Here is a 21,693-nt window from a genome sequence, read left to right as displayed (position 1 = left end):
ACTATTATAAAAAAAGTAGGTTCCCTTTTACCTGATTGGTTGGTGTTACTGAAAGATGTGTGGATTGACTCAGACATCAAATGTAACGCCAAAACAGCAGCAGCACAATTATTAAGAAAAAAACAAAAAAACAACGCAACGTCTTCAGAGTGTTGTCCCAAAACAAGTATTCATCATTATAAGCATACACTCAATGTCATCATTATAAGCAAACACTCAATGTAACACGATGGCAAAATAATTTGTCCAGATATATATTGGTAAAATTTGTGACGGATAATTATTAATCGTGGATATTTATTATCTGTAGATAATGGATAATGGATATTTTAATATTTACATCTAATCATATCGAATACGGATAATATATTATTGACTCATCATATGACGTATACCTCCGATATGATATTCATATCTTGTATCTGGTCTCAAAGTCTGAGGATTTGCCAATTTAGGAGGCATGAGAGTGATCAATTTGGATGTAATCAATTCTGGAAGTAGGAATTCTGGAAGTAGGCGGGATGACAGAATTGGGAGGGGATCGAATCCCCTCTTCTTTTTGACCTTTTTTTCCATTTATTCTTTGTGTTGCTGGATTTGCAGGAGGAGTTTGGTGGGCTCTATTCCCCTGGAGGATACCGTTGTCATTAGTTGCACTTGTTCTAACTTCCTCATCATATGTGTTAACTTGGACTGGTCAAACACTGCTGCTTCTTTGGAACCTGCTCTTTCTTCTAGGATTTTCTGGACTTCTTCTGCTTTTTGGTTCTTCCTCTGTGAATCTGCCCCAAACACAGTCGTCACAATCGCATCCCACCCTTGATTCATCTTTTGTCTGCCCTTTAATCTAATAGAGGGGTGTCATTCAAGTAATAGGCAATAATAGGAAACTCCCAGTCAGCAATTAGTGAACTATCTCTCCAAGGATTGTGAAAGATGTTCCACTATAAATATTTTTGTTATTGCTTCGACTCATATTTTTCAAAAAGTAGATCCAGCTCTAATAGCTCCGAATAAATTCAATACATGCATTAAGATACGAAGGCTTCTTATTCCACAACAACGAAAACACTTCTTCATTCTTTCATATACTAGGAGATTTCACTTGGAAAAGAAAATGTTTCATACTAATGTCTTCCTTTCTCGAATTGAGGAGCTAAAGCAACCCTATAGAGATATATACTTTTTATTCGTAAAAAATAATAAAAATAAAAATTTATATATTTTTAGTTAAACTTAATTAAAAATATAATTAAATTATATTTTATTATGTCAAATTTAATTAAAGTTAAATTTTAATTTATATTATATATATATATATTGCAATTTTATTTAAATTTTATTTTAAAAATATATAAAATATTTTTTTTGTATGGATATCTACAGGTATCCAAGGATACGCTCGGGTTTTAAAATACTTGTAGGTATTTTCTAAATGGATACTCGTACAGGTAATGATTGGATAGTAGATACAATTTTATCTAGCAAGTCAAGTTGCGAGTAGACACTATCCATACTCGATCCGTTGTAATTCCTAATCTAAATTGATATTCTTCTTTCACTTTAAGATATTTTAATTTTTCTTATTTTAATTTCTTTAAAAAAAATCCGTTTATCATCTTTTAACATTAGTAATTGTTTTTTTTTAATGTTATATAATACTTAATAATTGCTTATGTTAGAATAAGAGCTTATGACTATTCCATGACACACCCATTTCTTATAAGACAACGATATCGGGTAATTTTTTAAAAAATATCGACGTCTCTTTCACTGTTTTTAAAATGATAGAGAGGATAATAATCTTCTTGTGATCATACAAGAGTAATACACCCCTTTTTCCAGAATTGCGCACCACATTGCCTCTTCTGCTCATTGTACAGAGTAACAGGTCTTCTTCGTCACTCTCGATCCATTGATTGAGCATCTGAGAAATCATGGCCAGCCCCATCTGTATAACCATAACAGAATAAGGTTGCTTTCATAAAAAATAATCCATTCCTTGATTAGTCACTCTGTTTAGTCTAAATGGCACATAATCTTATAAAATGCGTTTTCATTTCTTTTTTATATTACTTATTGTTATTATAGGCTAATAACTGATCACCAGAACAAACTGGATAGAAATGACCGAGTAGATGTCAGAGAACATCTCATGACGGAACAGACGTGTCAGAAAACATCTCATGATTATTTGGTTTTGATAACAATTGAATAGAGTTAAAGTATAATTAATGTCATAACATTAAGTGATTAATGTTTACATTAATAATCATTAAGAAAGTAAATTAATTACTCATATTTTTATAAATTTATTTTGATTTGCTATTGAATTACTAAAAGTGTACATGAAAAAAATTATGATTCAAACATTAATGAAATATAGAGTAAATAGTTGTTCTATACACGTAACTTTCACATAGATTATTATTCTCGTTCCATTTCAACCAAAACACTTTATTATAATTAATGGTTTAGAAGAAAACATCATCCCAATAAACATCAATGAAAACATTTGCGTAAACCAAAATGGCGCAAAAATTGGGTGTAGCATGTCATATTTTCATTTCCATGCTACATCATATACCCGTATGGCACATAGTCTAAAAGTTTGAAATGAAAATCACCAACATATGTGGAACAATGAAGGTGAAGTGATCTTATTCTTATGTTTTTTCTAGGAAGGGTTAGTGCATTTAAAGTATCATTTACTTTAATTATGAGTAACTTGATCATGATTTCACTTCAAATAAATTCTGATTGATGTGAATTTTTTTTTTAATGAACTATAACAAATCCAATATTAATGTTAATGTGTAAAACGAAGACAGTTTGTTTAATATAAAATAGGATAAAGATATTTAGACAACATTTTTTTTGACAACATTTGAACATCGTTTACGTGTCATTGTGTGAATGGTCCATGGTGGTGTTTATGATTATTATTATTATTGATTGTGGAGTAATTTTGGACCAATCAGACAATGACACATATGATAATGTTCAAATGTTGTCAAGAAAATGTTGTCTAAATATCATTACCCTATAAAATATCTCGGTAATTGATGTGAAAGAATTTAAATGAATTACAACAAAACCTATATCAATGTTAATATATAAGAAGAAGATAGTTTCTATAATTATCAAATATCTTAAATTTTATGAATTCAAAACATTTATTATTATTAAGTGTATAAACAAGTTTGAAATATAAACATTAAAAACATATTTAATCTCAGAATTAATTATTATATAAATATTAAATTAATTGAGAGAGAGAGAGAGAGATTGGGATATTGCATTGCATTGGAGTCAGAGGGTATTTTGTAATTTTGTGTTGTGTGACGGTGGCTGAGAGTGTCCGAGTCGGAGTCCGAGTCGACCCGCCGCGATCTCATACACTCATTCATTTTCTCCGACTCACGAATCCAACCTTTTTGTTTTTCTTCGCTTCTTCTCTTCCAATTCCAATCGCTCCACCGGATTTCTTCGATCTGCAAGCTGGCTATGGACTACGAACCCTACGACAGTAGCGGTAATCTTTCTCTTTCTCTCTCTCTCTCTCTTTACTCTCTCTCTCTCTCTTCTCCTTTTAGGTTTAGGGTTAGGGTTTCTCCTTCTCTCTTCTTCTTTAATCTCCCTCAGCTCCTTCCTTTCCATTTTTTTCCGAATCGAAACTCATACGGACAAAATAACCGAAGTTCCGGAGCCGCTACGTCTTATGGCATCGATTCATCGGACGATTTTTGTTTCTGTTTGGTTTTCCTCGATTAACAGCTACTGAGATACGCTCTTGCTTTATGGTTCTTGCTCGCTTACTCGCCTGGCCTGAAATTGGGGGGGTAAGGCAGGGGGTTTAATTCAGGAACAGAAAGATACTGTCTGTGCTTTGAGTCAAGATCCTCGAATGTCTCTTTTTCGTGCTGTTGTCTTTGAATGGGTTATGTTCTTTTTGAGTGGTTTACTGTGATATTGACCAACGTTGAATTTAAGTTTGGGGATTGTGTGCTTTGTTAACGGGGTTCTTAATGGGTCAAACAAATGCTGGAATTAGTGTGTTGGGATTTGGAATAATTCGTGCATGGTGAGAAGTTGGTGGATTGTTTCTAGTATGTAATTGGTTTAACCCAAGCAAGCAACGGCATCTGCTTGTTTTTTATGTGCTGGTTGTGTCTTGTGCTGTGTGTTTAGTTACTACTGCGGCTACTTATGCAGGGAAGTGTTAGTTGCAGTGTGTTTCCTGTTGATGGGTTTAACTTTTTAACAATGCTGACAAATCTGGGGGTGTTGATATTTGATTCCTAAGTTTAAAGTTTGGACTTGGTTGTCATGTTGCTCTATTTGGTTGTGATGATTTCAGGAACTGATGATGATCTTCCACCAACCCATCAAAATAGAATTTCCAGGGGAGGAGGTGGAGGAGGAGGAGGTGGGGGACGTCTTGCCGGGAATGGAAGATCTGCTGTTGGTTCAATTCCGTACCCCAGGATGTATGGGGAAATTGATATGGAGACCCAGATTCATCAGCTTGAGCAAGAAGCTTACAGTTCAGTTCTAAGAGCCTTTAAAGCTCAAGCTGATGCCATTACTTGGGTATACTTTTTTCTTGTTGTTTCTTCAACTATAATGTTTTTGAAATTTTTATTAGGTTTAAGAGACTTGTATTCGCACCTGACATATTTTGTTTTTCAGGAGAAAGAAAGTTTAATTACAGAGCTTAGAAAAGAGCTGAGATTGTCGAATGAGGAGCACCGAGAACTTCTTGGTCGAGTTAATGCCGATGATGTGATCCGGAGGATAAGGTCTGATTGAATATTGAAGCATGATTTTTGTTATTCTTTTTTGTAGTTTGTCATGAATTTCCACATATGCATGCACTGTCATTGCTGTCAATAAATGCTTTTCTGGATAATGACTCCAGGGAGTGGAGACAGACAGGAGGCCATCAGCCTGGTGTACTTAATACTGGTCAAGGTCTTCATGACTCGGTTCCCAGTCCCACAGTCTCTGCTTCTCGCAAGAAGCAGAAGATTACACCATCTGTACCATCACGATCTTTCGCCGGGCCTTCTCCCCCATTTCACCCCCAAACAGTGAGTGCACCCCACCAACCATCTTCTTCTGCAGCAAAACGAGGATCTGTTCCTGGATCAAAGGGGAAAAAACACAAACCAGTAAGTTGGTTTTATACAGAATCTAGAGTGCTTTTTTTCTTTTTATGTACATTCACTGAGTTTAGGTTTGGTAAGATTATTGTGATTTGTTCTTTCACTTGCAGGGTCAAATATTACCTGGTGTCTCTTCGATGAAGCAGTATCCTTCCACTGGACCAGGTGGAAGGACTCAAGTGCCTAATAGAGCTGTCACGGGTGAGCATGCAGAGGGAGCATCATTTGACTCTTTGGTTGGTAGGAGAGTGCGGACAAGATGGCCTGATGATAATAACTTTTATGAAGCTGTTATCACAAACTACAATCCGGCTGATGTATTCACAAACCTAGATTACTTAGGAATTTGTTTTCAATTAATATGTTGCTTAAATGTTCACTTTAGTTCCCAACTTTTTCAGGGACGCCATAATCTGGTCTATGACATGGGAAGTGCAAATGAAACATGGGAATGGGTTAATCTTTCAGAGGTATATCTGTCCTCCTCTGGTGATAACTGATTTAATCTGCATATTGGATTATTCTTTTTAACACTTGTTTTTGGTACTTCATTGTTATAACACTTAATGTAAGATGGATAATGGATGTTACATTATTTTATGTGTTTTTTGTATCTCATTTTTTTTTTTTTTTTAATTGTTAGTCCTGGATATTGTGGCTGCTTCGTGGTCCACTTTATTGATAATTAAATATCGTAAAAGATGGTGATTCTAGGTTTAAGAAACTTGACAAAACCTAAATCGATAGCAAAATTAAGTATGTATCGTGTATTCAATACACCTGATTAGTGCAACACTGAAATGAATGAACAGAAACCCCTAGTGAAGCAAACAATATTTTAATTTGTTTTTAACCTTCATTTAATTCCCAATTGTGTTTCTGTGATTTTGGTAAGATGTAATACATGGTTGTCCTGTTTTTATGAATGTTTAATACAGCCTGGAATATGGTTTTAAAAAGTCTTGATATTGACATGTTTAACACTTGTTAATGATATATTGTTTTTGCTAATTCAGATGCAGTATTTTAACTGCAGATATCTCCTGAAGATATTCAGTGGGTTGGTGAGGATCCAGGAATCAATCATCGTGGGGGTTTTGGGGGCTCTGGTCATGGGATGAATAGGTCTGTTGGACGGGATGGTGTTCCTGGAGGTGGAAGAGGCAGGGGAGCTACAAAGGGGCAATCCAGAAAAGATTTTTTGTCATCTCAAAATGGCATAGGAAAGAAGGCGCCTGATGACATACAAATACTTCACACAGACACACTAATCAAGGAGGTAATGGAAAGCGTTTCAATTTGAACACTCTGAGACAGTTTTATTTTTATGGCTTTAATTGATAAAGCAATAGGTAGTCACGCTGAGCCCTGATCACATGAAATATAGCAGTTCACTTGCTGTCTCTGTAAAGTTTTCGACTGAGTATTCTCCAGAGTAGTCAAAATCGGGATTAAAAACTTGGAATCACGTGATTTTGCCCACCATGTCCAATTTAGAGCCCATGAAAGATTGAGCTAGAGTGGGATTGGTAGAATTGTTGTTGAAAATCGTGTAAATGGTCAAATCACTGCGTTTTAGTGTTGAGTCGTGATTCAGGGTTTTGGGGTTCTGCATTGCTCAAAACTCTTCTTGGGTCAATGGATTCTCGGTGAAAACTCAAGCCCGATAAAAAAATGTTCTCCTTCATGCACATTTGGTTTCATGTAATTACGTAATTGATCTTGTATTTCTCCTTTCTTCTTTTCTGCAAGCAACCTCTTTCCCGAAAAGAAAACTTGACCAAGTTTGCATGTCTCAATTGCTCGATCATACTAAGAAGTGAAGCTATGCAAAAGCATACCACTCGGTTTCACGTTTTCCTCCTTCACTCACAGTTGTAACTTTTTTTTCAATTATGAGTTATTTGCGCGCACACACACGCACATCTATTATGTAGTAGTAGAATCTACTATCTATGTTATGATTCCGCAGTTCTGATTGCTTGACCTTACCATGATATACAATGATTTGTACCACAATCCCATGATTTACTATCTCAAGCCCTTTAGGATCACAACCGTAATCTCAATTTTGACTACCTTAGCATTCTCTACCCGCAGACTGCAAAACCTTCTACCTAATTACAAATATACCCTGATACATAACTCCGATCAGTTATTTTCTGAGTAACTTCAAAGAGGCATTTTTTAACACTGAACTAATATGGAACAGTTAATGCAAGATAAGTTATTTTGTATCACATTCTAGTAATACATGGCTGCCCATTGGAGTTATTTATTAGTTTTCAATACTTTATTCCATATGCTAAATTTCTGGTGAACTCGACAGGTGGAGAGGGTATTCAGTGCAAATCATCCCGATCCCCTTGAAATTGAGAAAGCAAAGAAGGTATTGAAGGTAATGGGACCATTTTATTTCTCTGCTATTATATATACTCAAGGTTGTTGACTTCTTTGAATTTCTTGCATTTGGCGTGTATTACCTGATCTATATTTCATGTATTGCAGGATCATGAACAGGCTCTTATTGATGCAATTGCAAGACTCAATGATCTTTCTGATGGTGAAAGTGGTACATCTCAATTTTTGTATCTCATTGCAATACTTCTGATTTTTGTCTTTTCCTAATTAGCCCTCTAAATGGTAGTAATTATACTTGTGGTAGTTGTCTGTAGTAGTCAACTCCAGACAGCGGTATAGCAGATCATACAGTGGCTGCTCCACTAAATACAGTTTGTAGAATGAAGAAACTTAGTAAAATGTTCAAAACCCTATCAATAATCCTAACGGTTTTAAACTCTAGTACCATAAACAAATGAACAACAATAGGAAACTTTCAGCACTCTGAAAAAAAAATCCATGAAGTTACTATAACCAAAGAAGTGTCTGTTTAGATTGAATTATTTTAATGATTTCTTTTCAAGCTTCCTTATAGACCCTTTGAAGACCAGGAAAAATATCTCTCCTCCCTCCTAGAAAAAGAAAAACATATACCACAAAAGTATATTACTTGCGGATGGTGATACTAAGGTCAATGATGCCTTTTCCTTGTTGAATAAATTTCCAATATAATAAATGTGTTTGGCATTCCTGTAATTATATTTGTCATTATGAGCGGAAAAGGGATTTGGGGTTACCTTGCCTGTGTGGCAGGGAAAGAGGAAGAATCTATAGAAACATAAACAAATTGAAAGAAAAGCTGGAAAGGTAAGGGGGAGAAAATTCATCAAGTACTTATTGTCTTCTATTGTCTTAGTGATTCTGATATGTAATTGGGTTCTATCCGGATGTCTCTGTAATGGAAGTCTTAGTTTCCACCCAATAATTTATTAAACAAGACAGATCACACTTGGGCATGTCATTATCACTTCTAATAGAACAGAGGGAGGAGTTTTCAAGAAGCTGCTGTAAAATCCAACCTGAACAGCCATAATGTGGAGGGTCTTGGCCAGAGAAGAGTGGGTATGGCTGGAAAAAGGGCAGATGAACCAGTGGTAAATAAATGTGGGGTTTCTCCAATCCTATCAAAGGGCATAACCCGTTGTAGTGGCTGCAACAGATGTTAATAAACACACACACACACACACACACTTATATAATGGCAAGGTGAGATGTCTCATCTGTAGTTTCTAAAGGCCAGTGCAATGCATCATAACATAATGAATCATTGCAATAAATTACTCCCTCTGAAATTAAGTGGAGGGGACAGTGCAATAAATTACTCCCTCTAAAATTAAGTGGAGGGGACAGTATTTTGGTTAGGTCTATTGATTGCATGTTCTTAGTACACCACAATTTCTGAGCATGCATTTGATTTTATTACCTTACCACATGGATTGTTTGCTTAAACTGGTTAGTCTGACCTGTTTAGATTTTGACAAGTAGGAATTGTCAACATATGTCTACCGGATTTTATGAGCTACCTGATATAATTAAGGGAAGTGGAAATGTAGCTACATGTAGAAGTGCTCAACTGTACAGGCATTTGATTTTCTTACCACATGGATTGTTTGCTTAAACTTGGTTAGTCTGACCTGTTGAGATGTGGACAAGTAGTTTGTCAACATATGTCTATCGGATTTATGAGCTACATGATATAATTAAGGGCAGTGGAAATCTAGCTACATGTAGAAGTGAATTAACCTTCAATTGTTCCACATCAGTTGGTGATTTTCATTTCAAACTTCTAGACTATGTTCCATACGAGTATATGATGTAGCATGGAAATGAAAGTATGACATACTACACCCAATTTTTGCGCCATTTTGGTTTACGCAAATGTTTTCATTGATGTTTCTTGGGATGGTGTCTTCTTCTTGACCATCGATAATAATAAGTAATGTCAATAAAAAATGAAAATGCATTTTATAACATTCTGTGCCATTCAGACTAAACAGAGTGACTAATTAAGGAATCGATTATCTTTTATGAAACCAACCTTATTTTGTTATGGTTATTCAGATGGGGCTGGCCATCATTTCTCACATGCTCAATCAATGGATCGAGAGTGACGAAGAGGATCCGTTACTTTGTACAATGAGCAGAGGAGGCAATGTGGTGCGACAGTTCTGGAAAAGGGTGTATTACTCTTGTATTATGACATAAAGATTATTATCCTCTCTAACATTTTATAGCTGTTGTAGGCATGGCTCTTGTGGATTAGGCATTATCTAGGATGGCAAATATTGTAGTTTGGTAATAATTATTTATTTCAGTTTGAAAGTTGACCTAGGACCAGCTGATACTTGTATAATTCTATCTCACCAGTGATTAATGTGTGGTAGTGTATAAATTCTTGTATTTGTTGTGTCAAATTGTTGTCCACTTCTCAACTTTAAACATACTCTTTTCATTGTTGTTTCAAATTGACCTATGGATCCTTTTCTTAGGAGTATTTTAAGTAGGTCATACTAGTCATCATAGTTACATTAATGCTTTTAATTACATATCTTCTCTTTCTAAAACTCCAAACTTAGACCCATTCATTTGCATTGAAACTTGGTAATCTAACTTTTGATTTCATACTATAGGGGTTAGAGTTAACACTTTTTTATTTATATAGTACTATTATCTATTTTAAGGATTTTTTTCTTCTTAAATCAATACATGTGTCGGCCCACAACCTCAATATGATGATTGCCATCAAAATTCGTCGAAGGTCGATTTGTATTAACCTATTGAACCAAAAATAGAAAAAAAGAAAAGAACAGAAAACTGTGAGAGAAGTTCTTTGGACGGATTAGATTTTGAAAGAAACGCAAAACTCCCCTCCCCATAGCCTAATCACATGGAAAAGGACTCCTAAATATCTTCATATTTAATGTAAGTACTTTAAGGATTAAATATATTTTTTCTTAAATGGATGTTTTAGTTTTAACTTTTTTTAAAAACAATTATATTTCATCCTTGTATATAAATTAAGTAAAATAGTGCTCATGTCATTATAAAATTTTGATTTTTTTTTTCATTTTTCCGAAAAATTAAAATAACTATTGTGTGTCTCTAATATTCGTTTAGATATATAAATAGTATTTATTTTAATATTTTTTTAAAAATTACCCGATATTGTTGTCTCATAACAAATGGGTGTCTCATGGAATAGGCAAAACATCTCTTATTCTAACAGAAGCAATTATTAAGTATCATATAACATTAAAATATAAAAAAGAAATACTAATGTTAAAAGATGATAGACGAATTTTTTTACAGAAATTAAAATAAGAAAATTAGTCGTAGGAGAAACTAAAAATATCTTGAAGTGGAAAGTGGAAGGGGAATGAATATCTGTTTATTTAGATAGTGTTTGTGTATAAAGTTGAATACGTGTTTGGCACAACACTATTTATATATTAATTTGTCCTTCAAAAACGATGTGATTATCTTAAGGAAAAAGTGATTTTATTTAAAAGCTCGTATATGTTTTAAAGAGCTTATTAAAATGCTAGTAATTATTGCATTAATTTGTGATGTTAATGAAGCATACAAAATCTCCACACTTTTAAAATATTAGTTGCAGGAAAAATTCTCACATATTTGATATTTTTTATACCATTCTAAAAGGACTCTTTTTAATTAAGATATATACGTATATATAAATTCTTGTCAAACTCTTTTTATACTAGATTTGGGACATTGTTTGTGTCCGAACATTAAAGAGTTGAAGTGTGGCTTATTTATGTGTGAGCATCAGAAAAAAAACTGGCAGAGCGCACTATGGCTGCTAATACAGTACTTGTTGAAGCAGAAGAAAGATACTGTTTTTGGTTAGCAAAAGTGATCAGAAATTGAACTTTCACTTCTTCCAATCCATTACTGATCAATGGCTTCTGTGCAAATCCTGTGTGCATGCACAAGTAGTAGCCATGTTCAACACCAGGGTTCAATCAGATACAGATATGGATACCCCAGTGAGAAGATGAATGGGAGAAGGTGTTCAGTTAGAGTTGAAGGTGGGAACGGAATGGTTGTTCCGAGTTCAGAGGAAGAGAAGAGGAAGCTGAGAGTGTTGGTGGCTGGTGGAGGCATTGGTGGCCTTGTTTTGGCTCTGGCTGCAAAGCACAAAGGGTATGCAGTGAAGGTGTTTGAGAAGGATTTAAGTGCTGTTAGAGGTGAAGGTAGGCACAGAGGCCCAATTCAACTCTTGAGCAGTGCCCTTGCTGTGCTGGAAGCCATCGATCAGAGTGTTGCATGGAAGATAAAGGAGGCTGGCTGTGTCACTGCCAATAGGACTAATGGCTTTGCTGATGGTTTATCTGGAGAATGGTAATTTGTTATGTTTCATCATGTTCTTCTCTCTTATTGCTGTTCTTTGAAGTACAACATGAGACTTCAAAAAGACAACATGGTATATATACTGTATAATACATGACAAAAGATACTGTTTTTTTGACGGTTGTTTGTGTTGTTCTTTGATTAAAACTGGAGTTTCATCTCAGCGATCGGTGTTGTAATGGTATGCATGCACTAAAAGATTACTCTGATTACCAATGTGAAAGAAACCACTGTACTGTGGCACGCTGATTATTTTAGTTACTATGTTAACCGAGCCTTCTGAAGGTTTGTAGTTGAAAAAGTCTTCTGTGAGATCTTAGATTATTGCAGTTTTCTTTTCTATATATTCTTTATGACCATCTCAGAAGGCTTTAGGTGGTTTGGTACATAAATTGTGTCTTGTTGTCACTCTCTTTTCTTTTTCTTTTTCCTATTTCCATTTCAGGTTCGGTGAGTTTGATCTTTTGACTCCTGCTTCAAGGAAGAGGCTTCCTCTTACCCTAGTCATATGTAGGATGACACTGCAAGATATATTAGTCAATGCAGTTGGTCCAAAGATACTAAGAAACAAATCTAAAGTTGTGGATTTTATTCAGGAACCTAGCAAGGTTTGAGTTTCTCTGAAAAACTAATTTCTGATTGCACAAGGCTTATGTTAGTTCTTTTCAGATTTTTTTAATATTTTTTCCACTCACATCAGGTTAGAGTGATCCTTGAAAATGGTGAGCAACATGATGGTGATATCTTAATAGGAGCAGATGGAATATGGTCAGAAGTAAATCATACCAACCTTCCCTTCCAGTTTTATTTTCTTGTTTTCCTTGCTTTTTCCATTCAATCTATTCTGTTTTGTTTTCTCAGGTTCGTTCGAAACTCTTTGGGCGCCAAGAAGCAAATTACTCAGGTTTCACAAGCTATAGTGGATTAACAAGTTATGTACCACCGTATATTCATACAATTGGGTAGGTACTTCATTCCCAAATAACATGTTAGGACGAGGTTAATAAGCTATTATACTGTTTAAAGTTTCTGATTTGGTGACTACTTGAAGGTATCGAGTGTTCTTGGGCATGAACCAGTACTTTGTTGCTTCAGATGTTGGCCATGGAAAGATGCAATGGTATGCTTTCCATGCGGAACCCCCATCAAATGATCCTTTCCTAGAAGGTATATTTACCTTATGTTATGTAGAATTTGGATTCTATGTTGAGTTTTTTGTGTTGTATTTCTGCTGAGTTTTCAAACTACAGATATTGATTTTGATGTTTTGAAATATATTAAAAACTTTCTAATATATCCATATCAGTGTATTTTGAAGTCTCGGTACAAAAACAAGAAAAACTCAACAAAGAATATGGATTCATGTTGTGTATCAATTGCTATGGTGGTTGAAAATTTGAAACAAGTTCATTTGTCCATGTTTCAGCAGGTAAGAAGAAGAGGCTTTTGGATCTCTTTGGTAATTGGTGCAATGAAGTGATTACATTAATATCAGAAACACCAGAGAATATGATTCTGCAGAGGGATATATATGACAGAGACATGATCAACACTTGGGGAATTGATAGAGTGACTTTGTTGGGTGATGCAGCTCATCCAATGCAACCAAATCTTGGTCAAGGGGGTTGCATGGCAATAGAGGTTGGTCATCTCCAACATTCAACATCCAAAATGAAATGCATTTCCTTCAGAATACACAATTCTGGCAGCATTAATATATATAGTGCTTCATGGATAAGCATTACATTATAACTAAAATCTTTATTTTGTTTATTAATGTGTCTTATTTTCAGTTTCATTTCTCCATAAACCTGTAGCCATACCTGAGTAGCTAACCTCTTAATTTGTCTTCTTTTGTTGTAATACATTTTCAGGACTCTTACCAATTGATACTTGAGCTTGACAAGATTGCTAAACATGATCCTGATGAGTCTGAAGTTATCTCAGCCCTTAGAAGGTATCATATTTGTCTTCTATTTTGTTTTCCTCTTTGGTATGTCATTTTTTATTTTAAACAGAAAATGGTTCTTCCTTTTGATACCACCTGAATGTAAAAAGCATCACATTCTCTTACAACTTCTAAATGTGTTGTCCCCTTAATTCATGGCCCTGAAACTGGTATGCTGATAATTTGGTTGAACTTTTGTGACTTTATCTTTTGTTAGATATGAGAAGAAAAGAATTCCAAGGGTAAGGGTGTTACACACAGCTAGCAGAATGGCATCAAAAATGCTAGTCAACTATCAACCCTACATTGAATTTAAATTTTGGCCCCTATCAGTATGTCTTCTCTTCATCTTCGTTCCTGCAGAATTTATTTGAGACAAAGTTTAGATGCAGTTTCTTATGTTCTTTCAATGTTGTTCTCCAAGTAGAATCAAAGTTTCAACTTGATAGTTCATAGAGGAACCTTTACATTAAAGCTCATAGTACCTTATGCAGGCAATTGTTCCCACAAGACTTTTTTTCATTCCAACATGTTTAATAATTTGTTTTTGGCCTCCTAGGACAATTTTCTTAAATGAATGTAAAAGGATATAATAGAGAACAATTTGGAACTGATTTTACCCTTTTTCTAACAATATACTCACTGACACAAAAGGTAACATTTCAAAACAGATAAACAGTCATAAACAGAGGAAAAAGTTAAGACTTGAAATTTTTTTCTTGTGTGAAAATATCATAGATTCTTTTCTTTTTCTTTCTGAAAAAAAAAATGTATGGATTCACCATTATATACGAGAATAGCAACAAAAGCATCTTAAGAAATCTGGTAAGAAACTGACAAAATTATGAACAACATTTTCTGTAATATGTAGATTTAACTTCTTTTAAGAACTTATCCATTGTGTATTATGCAAATCTCTTAAAAGAGTAATTTTCAAAAATTTATAAAGATTTCATAACTAACAAGAAATTCTAAAGAGAATAAAAAAATAAACTCAAAATATGAGAAGATTAGAAATAAAAAAGAAAGAAAAACTAAGAAAATAGCTTATAGACATAAACGTGGTAAAAACTTACTATTAGGGATGACAACGGGTCGGGTATGGATAGTGTCTATCCGCAACTCGATCCGACCAAAAAAAATCCACCCGCTACACGCACAGATACCCGCTTAAAAAATATCTGCAGATATTTTAAAACCTATGGATATCCGCGGATACCCGCAAATATTTAAAATAATATATTTTATAAATTATTAAAATAAAATTTAAATAGAATTAAAAAAATATATAAAATATATTATAAATTAAATTAAATATAAATTAAAATTTAATTTTGTTTCGGTTGAATTGGTTCGATGGTCAGTCGTCCTTCTTTGTTTTGTTCTCTTTTAACCTTCAATCTTTCCTGAGAATGTCATCCACTCCGATGGGTTGTTGATGTGTAGAAGACACTCTGATGCTTAAGATATAAAAAGGTCTAAATTTTATTAGGATAGAAGAAGAAAATTGTACCTAGACATTAATTGTATATTTATAGAGCCTGTGACAGGCAAGACAATCAAATCCAATAATCAATAATTAATATATTTTGTAAAGTTATATTTTTATAAATTATTAAAGTCTGACCTATTAATTTGTGCAGTATATTTTTAGGCAATCAAATCCAATAATCAATAATCAATACCGTATATTTTTAAAGAATAAGTCAATCTAACCTATTAATACTTGTTAATTGTCCATAAATGATAATTAATTCTGATCCGTATACTTCATATGGTACAATTTTAATTAAATTTAACCTTGTAAAATATAAATTAATGTTAATTTTAATTAAATTTAACTTAATAAAATAAAAATTAATTTTTTATTTTTTGCGGGTATATCTGCAGGTACGGATAGTATAATACCTGCACCCGACCCGTTTATAAGCGGGTATTAAAATACTCGTTATCTGCGGGTTTCAGGTAGTAAATATTTGCGGGTATAAATTATCCGTCACAGATTTTATTCGTAGATATTCGCAGGCCTGGATTTTTTTGCCATCCCTACTTATTGTTGACACTTAGGAATTTTAATAAAACAAAATTGGGCACTGAGAAAATAAAAATGGTTGTGTTTTGGTTAAATTGAGATCCCTAACCTAAAACATTCAAAGTTGCCTGCTCCAAGGGTCGGTCGTCCTTCCTTACTCTCTTTCGGTCGTCCTATCCTTCATGTAATCCTTCCTAGTTGGGAGTTGACCTGCATCTGACGCTCAAGTCATATATATTTCATAGAGAGGTCAATATTTTTATTAGGATCGATCAAGATAATTGTACCTGAATGTCAATCGTATATTTATAGGGTTTGTGACAGCCAAACACATTGATTAACCATTAGTGCAATATATTTTAGGTAATCAAACATAATAATTAATCATTAATATCGTATATTTGCAAAGCGTAAGCAATCTGACCTGTTAATACCCGCTTAATTGTCCATAAATGACAATCAATTCCGATCGGTATACTTCATATAGTACAGGTTGAATAACGTTTAAAACTAACATTTTTGTGCAATTATTATATTTTATAACAGAACTACATATAAGTTTTGTCCATTTAAATGTGTAAAATCTTCAATTCTGTCTAGTGACCAAAACAAAAGTGTTGTGACACCTGACCTTTTGATCTTCAGGAGAATGAAATAAATATACAGATAAAGCACCCTGGCATTCATGTAGCTGGAGCCCTTTTCAAATTCACTTTTCCACAGTTTGTTATTTGGATGATGGCAGGGCATGGGTATCAATTTTTGCAGAATTTTTTTCAACCCTCTTTCTTGTTTTTCATATTAAGTTTTGAATATTAATTTTGGTCTCATTCTTTTCAGGCTGTGGTGAATACACATGCACCATGATGAAAATAAAAAGGGTCCTCAATTGTAACATGATAATAAGAGTTGAAGTAGTAATTTTATATTATGCATATTTGAGAACACTATATCATGTCATGTGTTGAAGATGAATGAAAGTGTGATTATTGATTTATATTGGTATAAATCTTTGAAAAATTAAAGTAAACTTGATTTTCATAAAGGTAGAAATGATTTCTTTTGCAGAGACAAGATGATGATGATGATTCTTGCCACTATTCACAATTATAGTTTTACTTTTAATGTCACCCTTATGACTTGCAGAAACAATGTACACTAGTGCAGTTAAGAGAAACGACAATGAATACTTTCGCCTGTAAACAACAGTACTCAAACAGAAGCATATCCAGATGAGACAAAAAGAAGTAGACATTTTGTCTTGGTTCAGAATCGGAGCATAAAAGTATAAAATTTTGCCTCAGTTCAAAGTAAATCGAAACAGTATATACTTTTATTCTTAAAAAGTTATATATATATATATATATATATATATATATATATATATATATATATATATATATATAAACATCAATGTGATGATGTTTAATGTCAAAATGATAAAAGCAACATTGTAAATTGTTGGGATTTGAGGTTTTGGAAATATAACATATATCAAAATATTATTTTTCTAAATTTAAATAATAAAAAATATGTTTTTATCTTCGTGTAAATTATATTTTTAAAAATTTGAAAGATTTCTTAAAAATTAATTTAAATAAAGAGATATTAAGCAAATGTTGTCAACATTCCTTTTTATCTTAATATATATTTATTTCAATTTTAAATTTGACCCTCCTTGTTTTTATTTTTTTTCTAATTATTTTGTTTTCTCTTATGGCATCACATCTTTATGGATGTTAAGACTCCGGTAAATGTATCGAATCGTATCAAGTAATATAAATGGTAAGACCAAGTATGGTTTTCCCAAGAGATTCACGACATTAAACAGTTGTGCTTTTGCTTAACCAATTAAGACTGAAAACAATATTTTAGGTTTTTGAATGCAAAATGCGAAAAAATAAATATGAATGCAATTTGATCAATTGAGGCTAAACTCTAGAATGAATGGATGAAGTTGATAATATGAGATGATAATGTTATTAGGGTTTAAATTTCACCTAATCACTTTCATGCATAAACTAATTCTTCTTCTTCATTAATGTTAATGTCACGCTCTAAAATACTTAAAATCCGATGTCTCGGTAAAGAAAGTATATCCTTAATTACGAGTTCATACGATTCCTAGCATCCCCAATAATTAATTCTGAAGCACAGGAGCTTAAAGGCAACCAACCCTCATATCCCTATTTGTAGATAATACTGCTATTGGGAGAGTTTCCCCAGTTTTAGATTTCCCGGCATGTGTCCATATCGACAAAATCAATAATCATGTTATTGAATGAGTTAAACAAAAGAAGCATAGAGTATAGAGGAAAAACCCTAACAATTAATGAAAGAAGCATTTATAATATAAATCAATTCAAATACAAGAGAGTTTAGAGCTTACATCTTCCACAATAACAAATGAGATTAGTTCTCCATCACCATGGAGAAACTAGGTGTACAATGAAATGGAAGAGATAGAAAAACCCTAGAAAGAGAAGAGGAGAGCTCCCGCATCCCCAAATTTGCCCCCAAAGGGGTGAAAAACGTGTTTTTGTGCTCAAGCCATCAAAAGATACAAACCCTAAGGTGTCTAGGTCTTTAAATAGGGTAGAAAAATAACAGAAAACGGGTCCAAGCCCAAAATAAATCAAAAAACAGGTCCAAACCCGCGTCGTCGGCGCTCAGCGCCCCTAAAAAGGTGTCCGGGCAATGTTTGCAGCATTAAAAATGGCACTCAACGCCCCTAGAGGGCGCTCGGGCACCACCTGCAGCAGAAAACTACACTCTGGTTGACTTTTCTGTATTCTGTTGACTTTTCTACACTCTGATTGACTCTTCTACATTCTCGTTGACTTTTCTGCACTTCAACTATTTGATACTTTAATTCTTATTTCAAATCACTCCATTAGCCTACAAAATTACAGGAATTAGTAATAAAATCATTAAGTATAACCTCAATTCTCTTATTCACAAAACTAAAGCAAAAACATGAGTTAAAACAAATTTCTAAGTTAGAAATGATGCATTTAATATCAAAATTACATCACAGATAACGGTATTTTCAACCGTTATCAATGGAACTTGACATTTTTCTGTTATATTTATTTTTCTATCAATCCGGTCATTTTTTGTGTGGATTCCATGATTCTATGGAAGAAATATTAGACATTTTATAGATGTAAAAACATCTATAAAAATGTTACAACATGATTTTTCATCTATTTTTTTTTATCTTTGAATCATATTTTTCAAGAGATATTCATATGTTTTTTATATTAATTATTCTTTTATATCTTCTTCATTTTGTAATTAACTCTTCTTTCATTAAATTAAAAATAATATTTTTTTTTCTTTCGTGTGAATTTTGAAAATGTTTAGATTATTTGTATTTTTTAATCACAAAAAAAGTTTGTTTTCAAAACATACCTTATAATTTTCACTAAAGATCTTGATTAATCTCAAAATAACATATAAGACATCAAAAATTAATTTAACAATCTTAAATATAATTGTTGTTTACTTTTCATAATAAGTTGTTCTTTATTCTTATCTCTTACTTTAAAAGTATGTGATTTGTTAAGGTTTTTGAAAAAAAATTAGACCATGTGATTTATATCATTATTATCTATAAGTGATTTTTTTTAAGGTTTGTTGATAGTAAAACATGACATTACAAGAAGTAATTTTTTTTTTATTTGTCTCGTACAATTTTGACCTTTTATTGGGGATGTTGGAATTTGCATGTTTTTTAACGAGTTTCAATTGATCACAAAATAAAATAAATCATAAATCCAAATTATATTACTATAGTCTTAAAATATCCAAAGGTAAACGTGTGTAACATTCCAATTTTTAACATTATTAACACTATTATAGGATAAATTACACATCAACAAAAGTAGAACAGTCATAAGGAAAACAATACAATTACAAAGACTATTTGTTTGATCGATGTTTCTTGAAAACATGATAGGTAGTCCAACTTTCAATTTAAGCTTATGATTGGGAATGCTTGAGCATTTAATATCATTAACAAACTTGGGTGTAAACCATTCAACCTAAATTTCTTAGTCTTCATCAGATCAACAAATATATGTTTGAGCTTAAATAAGTTTCTTCTTGACCAAATATCATTGATAAAGTGAACTCATTAACAAAGTATTGAACCATCATAAAAAAAAAAAACAAAAAAAAAACTCAGGATTCATCATATTTGCAGAAGGCTAGGATATATAAAGTCAACCAAAGATTGTAAAGGTGTATAGTTATTTTGAATTATAAGATATTCTGGTATTTCAACATTGCCTTCACCAATTTCATTTAAATTCATGTCTTTATTTCCTATGTTTAGAATCCACTAAGAAGTTTTTTATGGATTTGTCACTATCAGTTGATCTTACGTAATATAATCTCATATTTTGTCTGTAAGGACTTTGCAATGTTTCCATAATTCATAGTAGTTTATTGATGACTTCACCATATCATATATTGTTCCTTTTCTGACAACATGCAACATTTTCCCAAAACTACTTTCAAATGATTTATGAAAATTGTCTTCATTTCTATGTCTCATAATGTCACTCAAGTTTTGTCAGAAGCTTCAAGAAACATACTTGTCGTTGTTACTGCCTATGGTAATAAGGTGATAGTTTTGTTTTTATGTGTTGTAAAAGGCTCACAGAATCACGAACAAAATTTATTTCCTGAGGCGTGTAGAGTCACTGTCCTTAAGGACTTATTCGCGGTATGCGCAAGTCCCCCAGGATACAACAGGAACTTCTCAGAATATTTCTGAGGATCTTAGAACTAGCAAGGAACTCTTAAAAGAGTATAAGAACAACCCAGAATATTTTAGAAGAGAGAAAAGAGCTAGAGAATAAAACTCAGAAAAGAGAAGAGAAGAATGAGAAAGAATGATTTTTTATGTGTCTTGGAATGGAGGAGGAGCTCCCTATTTATAGAGGGAGGAAAGAAACAAGACATTAAAAGAAATTAAAAAACATAAATGATTTAATTTAAAATAATTTGAACGTTGAATTAAGAAAAAAACGTTGCAATGCATTTAACATTGTGATAAAACTTTCCGTTGCCAATTAATTGAAATATCAACGTTGCAAACCGTTTTCACTTTTGCAATAATAATAAAATATTATAACAATCCCCCACTTATTGCAAAAGAGAGATGGAAAGAAAAATCTTTGACTCAAATAGTTCAAACACTCAAAGAAAGATAAGAACTTTTATTCTGGGTCTCATAGGATGTAATGCATCAGAGCTGGTATAGCAAGCTATATGAACCAGTCTTAGATCAAGAAACTTAACACACAATGTAGTTGGTATAGCAAGCTATATGAACCAAAGACACTTGACGTGTGTTAGAGGTTTATCAATCACAATACACCCCCCACAATCCTTGCTGTTATCGCTGTGTTACGCTTACTAGGCCATGCGCGTGCCCGGTATTCATGAGTGCTCTAGAGATCATGCCAAGATCTCATGCAAGCGGCCCCACTTGACACTCATATAGGTGATTTCATCAAGTGTATGCTGCAAATCATACACCACCCATAAGGGATATGAAAATCATTAAAACTTTGTTTAAACTAAAATTCTTTCACCACATAGAATTTTAATGACAAAGTTTAACCTCTCAATAATGCAGCCTCTAGCACTTTCACACACACCATAGGAAGGGACATAATTGATTAAAATCAATTTTAGTGCTATCAGAACTAACAAGTAACTTGTTTTTACCCATATGAACCTTATTCATGGGATCTCCAATC

At 33.1% G+C, this 21,693-nt stretch overlaps 2 protein-coding genes across 5 annotated transcripts; both read left to right on the top strand.

The window, feature by feature from the left end:
• Positions 1-3,308: 3,308 nt before the first annotated feature.
• Positions 3,309-10,033, top strand: LOC106756288 (protein EMSY-LIKE 3). The gene is made up of 10 exons (XM_014638659.2): positions 3,309-3,535; positions 4,361-4,593; positions 4,693-4,802; positions 4,922-5,174; positions 5,279-5,485; positions 5,570-5,638; positions 6,205-6,447; positions 7,498-7,566; positions 7,677-7,740; positions 9,630-10,033. Exons 1-10 carry the CDS (start codon positions 3,508-3,510, stop codon positions 9,677-9,679), a joined length of 1,326 nt encoding a protein of 441 aa, XP_014494145.1. The 5' UTR covers positions 3,309-3,507; the 3' UTR covers positions 9,680-10,033.
• Positions 10,034-10,600: 567 nt separating this feature from the next.
• Positions 10,601-16,813, top strand: LOC106755821 (zeaxanthin epoxidase, chloroplastic-like). 4 transcript variants are annotated; one of them, XM_022778920.1, is made up of 10 exons: positions 10,602-11,930; positions 12,385-12,547; positions 12,640-12,714; positions 12,801-12,901; positions 12,991-13,106; positions 13,366-13,580; positions 13,814-13,896; positions 14,105-14,219; positions 16,565-16,671; positions 16,760-16,813. In XM_022778920.1, exons 1-10 carry the CDS (start codon positions 11,488-11,490, stop codon positions 16,767-16,769), a joined length of 1,428 nt encoding a protein of 475 aa, XP_022634641.1. In that variant the 5' UTR covers positions 10,602-11,487; the 3' UTR covers positions 16,770-16,813. The 4 variants fall into 4 exon arrangements, with proteins under 4 accessions (XP_022634640.1, XP_022634641.1, XP_022634642.1 ...); XM_022778919.1 differs by lacking the exon at positions 16,760-16,813 and having other exon boundaries at positions 10,601-11,930; positions 16,565-16,753; XM_014638036.2 differs by lacking the exon at positions 16,760-16,813 and having other exon boundaries at positions 11,488-11,930; positions 13,369-13,580; positions 16,565-16,753.
• The last annotated feature ends 4,880 nt before the right edge of the window (positions 16,814-21,693 follow it).

This window comes from Vigna radiata, chromosome 2 (genome assembly GCF_000741045.1).
Source record: "Vigna radiata var. radiata cultivar VC1973A chromosome 2, Vradiata_ver6, whole genome shotgun sequence".
In the NCBI taxonomy this organism is placed as follows: domain Eukaryota; kingdom Viridiplantae; phylum Streptophyta; class Magnoliopsida; order Fabales; family Fabaceae; genus Vigna; species Vigna radiata.
This window is presented reverse-complemented; position numbering and strand designations above follow the sequence as displayed.

Coding starts and splice junctions, on each gene's coding strand:
- LOC106756288 (XM_014638659.2), top strand. CDS start 3,508: ATGGACTACGAACCCTACGACAGTAGCG. Junction 3,536..4,360: donor CGAACCCTACGACAGTAGCG/GTAATCTTTCTC, acceptor TGATGATTTCAG/GAACTGATGATGATCTTCCA. Junction 5,639..6,204: donor AATGGGTTAATCTTTCAGAG/GTATATCTGTCC, acceptor TTTTAACTGCAG/ATATCTCCTGAAGATATTCA.
- LOC106755821 (XM_022778919.1), top strand. CDS start 11,488: ATGGCTTCTGTGCAAATCCTGTGTGCATGCACAAGTAGTAGCCATGTT. Junction 12,548..12,639: donor TTATTCAGGAACCTAGCAAG/GTTTGAGTTTCT, acceptor CACTCACATCAG/GTTAGAGTGATCCTTGAAAA. Junction 13,897..14,104: donor GTTATCTCAGCCCTTAGAAG/GTATCATATTTG, acceptor ATCTTTTGTTAG/ATATGAGAAGAAAAGAATTC.